The 6,450-nt window shown below is 42.2% G+C and overlaps 1 protein-coding gene across 1 annotated transcript; it reads left to right on the top strand.

Moving 5' to 3' along the window:
• The first annotated feature begins 787 nt into the window (after positions 1-787).
• On the top strand, positions 788-1,959 carry LOC126210255 (general transcription factor 3C polypeptide 6-like). The gene has a single exon (XM_049939446.1). The coding sequence runs from the start codon at positions 915-917 to the stop codon at positions 1,452-1,454; it is 540 nt and encodes a 179-aa protein (XP_049795403.1). The 5' UTR covers positions 788-914; the 3' UTR covers positions 1,455-1,959.
• The last annotated feature ends 4,491 nt before the right edge of the window (positions 1,960-6,450 follow it).

Below are 6,450 nucleotides of genomic sequence, written 5' to 3'. Positions count from 1 at the left end.
GACAAATTTTAGAAATACTTAATTCTTCCACGGCTTTCATTTTGGCGAACCTTTCACATGGTACGTCACACAGATATGGACAATAATTTCGCCATCTCACCCACACGAGAGAATTCTGTAGTATACGTGTTTTAAGTGTTTGAAACTACCATACATGAAGTAACGTAGTCGTCCCATTAGTTCTTATACAGAACTCACCTTTCTTACATTTAGTTGCGCTATTGTTAATCCATAATATTCTCTTATTCATAAATTGGCGTAGACAGGTCAGGCAAAAAACACACATCTAAGCTCTGCAACAACGTGGAATCTTTTTCTCTCTGTCATCGTTTTCTTCTCCATCCACTCCGACAGCTGAAAGTGGAATAAGCAGCAAAGTTACTCGAACATAAAACACCTCTCTGTTCGATACCAAAAACATAAATTAATCCGAGAAACAATAATAATCGTATGAAACTACTTCTGTCCGCACCAAGGATGGTGACGCAGCGTACATTACTAACTTAACGTATAGGCAGGGAATCGCTGGAGTTTAATGATTCGCGAACTGTATAATGGGGTCATCTGTGATGTGAGTGCGAGAAACAGCTACTGCTCTTCACAGCAATACGTAAAGCTGTGTGATGCTGATCGCTATGTTCGAACGCTATAGCTGCTAGCTGCGCTTTGAACCCAACGCGTCCAGTAGCGATGTTCGCTTGTCACGCGCGCGCTGCGCTGTCTGCTGGCGGCGTTTATCGGACTCCGTAGCTCCCCACTAGAGCGCACCGCCAGCGGGCCGCCATGTTGCCCGACTTGGCTCACAGCTGTCGTCGCGTGCTGCATGCCACGAGTTAGCAAGAACGTTGCGGTAGTGCAAACTGCATCCGTTGACAACGTCGAAAAATCCGCATAGTGATTTCTAGCAGAGTGCTATGGATGTCAATGCTCACGATGTAGAGAGTAGCGAGCAGGATGACGAGTACGAAGAGGAAGAGATTTTAGTGGAACTGAAGTTCGAAGGTGGCAACTTGCACGAACCTTTACTGAACCAACAAGGCGTGCATTTCAAGCTTATAGGCGCCACTACAGCGAAGCCAGTGTTGCAGCTTGGCGAGCAGATTTTCGCTGGTCAATATGTCGACGCCATGGGGACTACTATAATCTTCGAGGAGGACGAGTCGATGCCATACTACGACCCCGTGTTTTCCACGAACCCGGAGAGTCCGCTGAGGTACTACGCGAGTACTCGCAAATGCCTCGTTATGTCACGGATCTTCATCAAGGAGAAGAAGGAAGGGCAAGAGGCACAGGGCGGTGAAGAGGAGGAAGACGAAAAGGATGGGCAGTACGAACAGCCTAAAGCAGAGCCTTCGTCAGCTGGAGGCGAGAAAGGACAACGAGAAGAGGGAGAAAGAGGAGTCTCAGGTGACGTCGCGGACGACGCCGATTGGGAGACAGAAGAAGAAAAGTAACGTCTCAGTTACGTCAGCATCTCGTGAAAGATTCGCTACACAACTTTGCATATGAATACGCAAGACATTTATCGTTTAATTTCGCAGTGTATAACAATGATTTCATTGTATTTCGACTTAGTAATCAATGCCTTGTACCGAGGACTGAACAAATACTGTAATAAAAACATTTTATTGTGATGTAATTACCATGCTTTGTACTAAGGATAGAATATATGATACTGTAATAAAACATTTATTTTTATGTATCTGCAAACATATGAAATAATAATGACCTTTCCACTTTGTACATCACGCAAAATTAACAGAAAATAGTAAAAAGTAATACGATAATGGATGCAGAGTAGGCCGTTAACTGCACTAGCTTTCAGTATATATTATCGTTTTTGCTCTAGATCACAAAACAGATAAAAAGTATATTTTTAACATTCAGCAGCAACATCCACAACTTCGTTTTGCTTCCATTGGCCAGGTGCGAGTACGGCTCCTACACTGAGGGTTCTGTACAAGATTAATTACATGTGTATAGACAGTTCATCCATTCCAAGAATCGAGTATCTCGATAATTTTGCCAATTATCGGCAGCGATACTGGGAAGATATCGGTCCTAGGGATTACAAGACTTTAGAGAATGTTTAAATTTCAAGTCTGAAGTAGATTAACAAATGGCAAAAGAATTTTTTTTTCATATGATATAATCACAAATAAAAATTTTGCTGTTTTTTTTTTCCTTTAGCTGTAAAGCGAAACCTTTCTCGCTGCCAAATTTCATGATTCTATATCAAGGGGAAATGCCCTATAGATTTCAATGAATGACGATGAAAGTATCAAAATATGTGTCATAAATGGCCATATCTTTTGATAATATTGACTTATACATTTATACACAGTATGTGACATAAATTTCGGTATGGTAAATCTACCCATTCCTGATAAAAACGCCTCTCAACAGACGGAGAGATAGTCAGGTAACAAATAACAAAAAAAAAAAAAAAAAAAAAAATTTATTCGTATGATACAGTTACAAATTAACATTCGGATTTTTCTTGGTTTGTTTGTACTTTGAAACCCTGCTTCCAGGCAAACTTCATGATTCTATATGGAGGGGAAGTACTGTGTAAGTCTTGATGAACATGTTTGCGAGTACCAATATATGTGACATAAATGGCCTTATCTTTTGGTTCCGTTGTCTTAGAAGCTTAACATGTATTATACAGCCAAGTGACTATGGAACTTTGCATGTGAAATAAATTTCATTGTGATACGTCTGCCCATTCCTGAGGAAAAGGGGTCTTAACAGACCGAGGGACAGACAGTGAAATAACAAAAAAATTTTTTTTCGTGTGATGTATTTACGAATTACCAAGTCCGGATTTTTCCGTTTCCTGTTCAGTGAATCCTTGCTTCTTACGAAATTTCATGATTCTAGACCAGTGGGAAGCACTCTATAGGTTTGGGTGAGTGAGTTTGCGAGTGTGAAAATATTTTATGTAATTAACTGTATCTTTGGTTGCACTGACTTACAAGCTTCGCTTTTTTACGTCGCCAAACGACTTTAGACCTTAATACGTGAAACAAAGTTCAACTTGATACGCATCCTCGTTCCTGAAACAAAGTATTTTGAACAGTCCGTGAAGCAGACAGACAGACAGACAAGAAAGTGATCCTGTAGGGGTCCCGTTTTTACCTATTGACGCGCCCAAACCTAAGAATCACCGTGACCAGTTAAGAATTAACAAATTCACCTTCAGACAGCTTATACACTTTTATCAGAACTCATGGATAAAAGCGCGTAAGTCTTTTGTAGACAAGTTTGAAAATACGAAATCCAGTTAAGATACTTTTTAAATAAAGTTAACCAAACCCAATTTGTGACTGGTTGTTATGGTATATAGTAAATGCTCTGTTTCATATTATATTCACAGTTCTCCAAGAATGCCGTCATTTGACTAAACAGTATATTTTAAGTATTTACATGCTTTTACATATCATATTTAGAATAGTTTGTAGCATATTACACTGCATATAACACTACTGCATATTACACTACTGCAGATGATAAACAGGTATTCATTGGACAAATATATTATATTAGAACTGACATGTGATTACATTTTCACACAACTTGGGTGCATAGATCCTGAGAAATCAGTACCCAGAACAACCACCTCTGGCCGTAATAACGGCCTTGATACGCCTGGGCATTGAGTCAAACAGAGCTTGGATGGCGTGTACAGGTACAGCTGCCCATGCAGATTCAACACGATACCACAGGTCATCACGAGTAGTGACTGGCGTATTGTGACGAGCCAGTTGCTCGGCCACCATTGACCAGACGTTTTCAATTGGTGAGAGATCTGGAGAATGTGATGGCCAGGGCAGCAGTCGAACATTTTCTGTATGCAGAAAGGCCAGTACAAGACCTGCAACATGCGGTCATGCATTATCCTGCTGAAATGTAGGATTTCGCAGGGATCGAATGAAGGGTAGAGCCACGGACCGTAACACATCTGAAATGTAACGTCCACTGTTCAAAGTGCCGTCAATGCGAACAAGAGGTGACCGAGACGTGTAACCAGTTTCACCCTATACCATCACGCCGGGTGATACGCCAGTATGGCGATGGCGAATACACGCTTCCAATGTCCGTTCGCCAAACACGGATGCGACCATCACGATGCTGTAAACAGAACCTGGATTCATCCGAAAAAATGACGTTTTGCCATTCGTGCACCTAGGTTCGTCGTTGAGTACATCATCGCAGACGCTCCTGTCTGTGATGCAGCGTCAAGGGTAACCGCAGCCATGGTCTCCGAGCTGATAGTCCATGCTGCTGCAAACGTCGTCGAACTGTTCGTACAGATGGTTGTTGTCTTGCAGACGTTCCCATCTGTTGACTCAGGGATCGAGACGTGGCTGCACGATCCGTTTCAGCCATGCGGATAAGATGCCTGTCATCTCGACTGCTAGTGATACGAGGCCGTTGGGATCCAGCACGGCGTTCCGTATTACCCTCCTGAACCCACCGATTCCATATTCTGCTAACAGTCATTGGATCTCGACCAACGCGAGCAGCAACGTCACGATACGATAAACCGCAATCGCGATAGGCTACAATCCGACCTTTATCAATGTCGGAAACTTGATGGTACGCATTTCTCCTCCTTACACGAGGCATCACAACAACGTTTCACCAGGCAACGCCGGTCAACTGCTGTTTATGTATGAGAAATCGGTTGGAAACTTTCCTCATGTCAGCACGTTGTAGGTGTCGCCGCCGGCACCAACCTTGTGTGAATACTCTGAAAAGCTAATCATTTGCATATCACAGCATCTTCTTCTTGTCACTTAAATTTCGCGTCTGTAGTACGTCATCTTCGTGGTGAAGCAATTTTAATGGCCAGTAGTTTATTTTAAACTGCGGGCAACCGCCAGCAAATTTGCACATTTTGAAAGAAATTTTGGCACATATATTCTGTTCGAAAGTTATGAATTACCTCGAAGAAGTCCGCTCTGGTAGCTGAGTGGTCAGTGCGGCGGAATGTTATACTTAATGGCCCGGGTTCGATTCCTGGCTGGGTCGGAGATTTTCTCCGCTCAGGGACTGGGTGTTATGTTGTCCTTATCATCATCACTTCATCCCCATCGATACGCAAGTCGCCGAAGTGGCGCCGACTCGAAGGACTTGCACGCGGCGAACGGTCTACCCGACGGGAGGCCCTCGTCACACGGCATTTCCATTACCTCGAAGAAAACGGTCTAGTGACAGTCGACACGAATTTAGAAAAACATCGTTCTTGTGAAACATAACTTGCTCTTTACTCACAGGAAGTATTTCTAGATTTCCAGAAGGCTTTTGACACTGTTCCACATAAGCAGCTTGTAGTGAAACTGCGTGCTTATGGAATATCGTCTAAATTATGTGACTGGATTCGTGATTTCTTGTCAGGCAGGTCACAGTTTGTAGTAACTGGCCGAAAGTCATCGAGTACAACAAAAGTAATTTCTGGCTTTCCCCAAGGTAGTGTCATACGCCCTTTGCTTTTCCTAATCTATATAATCGATTTACAAGACAATCTGAGCTGCCGTCTTCGGTTGTTTGCAGATGACGCTGTCGCTCATCTACTAGTAAAGTGATCAGAAGAACAAAACAAATTGCAAAACGATTTAGAAAAGATATCTGTATGGTGCGAATATTGGCAGTTGACCCAAAATAACGAAAAGTGTGAGGTCATCCAAATGAGTGCTGAAAGAAATTCGTTAAAGTTCGGTTACACGATAAATCAGTCAAATCTAAAGGCCGTAAATTGAAGTAAATTCCTAGGAATTACAATTGCGTACAACTTAAATTGGAAGGAACACATAGAAAATGTTGTGGGGAAGGCTAACGAAAGACTGTGTTTTATTGGCAGGGCACTTAGAAAATGTAACAGATCCACCAAAGAGAGACTTCCTACCATACGCTTGTCCATCCTCTTTTAGATTACTACTGCGCCGTATGGGATCGTTACCAGATAAGATTGACGGAGTACATCGAGAAAGTTCAAAGAAGGGCAGCACGTTTTGTATTACCGTGAAATAGGGGAGATAGTGTACCTGAAATGATACAGGATTTGGGGTGGACATTATTAAAACAAAGACGTTTTTCGTCTGGGCGGAATATTCTCACGACATTTAAATCACCAACTTTTTCCTCTAAATGCGAAAATATTTTGTTGACGCCGACCTACATAGGGAGAAACGATCACCATAACAAAATAAGAGACGCATCGAAAGATATAGATGTACGTTTTTTCCGCACGCTGCACGAGATTGGAATTAGAGGGAATTATTGTGAAGGTGGTTCAATGAACCCTCTGCCAGGCACTTACATATAATTTGCAGAGTTTCCATGTAAATGTAGATGTAGATAATTCGCACCGGCTGTAGAATACTTTTTATTATAAGTCGCGGTCTGTTTTGCGCTACTAGAAAACGCATCCTCAGGTGATAAATA

Source organism: Schistocerca nitens, chromosome 10 (genome assembly GCF_023898315.1).
Source record: "Schistocerca nitens isolate TAMUIC-IGC-003100 chromosome 10, iqSchNite1.1, whole genome shotgun sequence".
Taxonomy (NCBI): Eukaryota; Metazoa; Arthropoda; class Insecta; order Orthoptera; family Acrididae; genus Schistocerca; species Schistocerca nitens.
The sequence above is the reverse complement of the archived record's forward strand: the minus strand, read 5'-3'. Positions and strand labels throughout refer to the sequence as shown.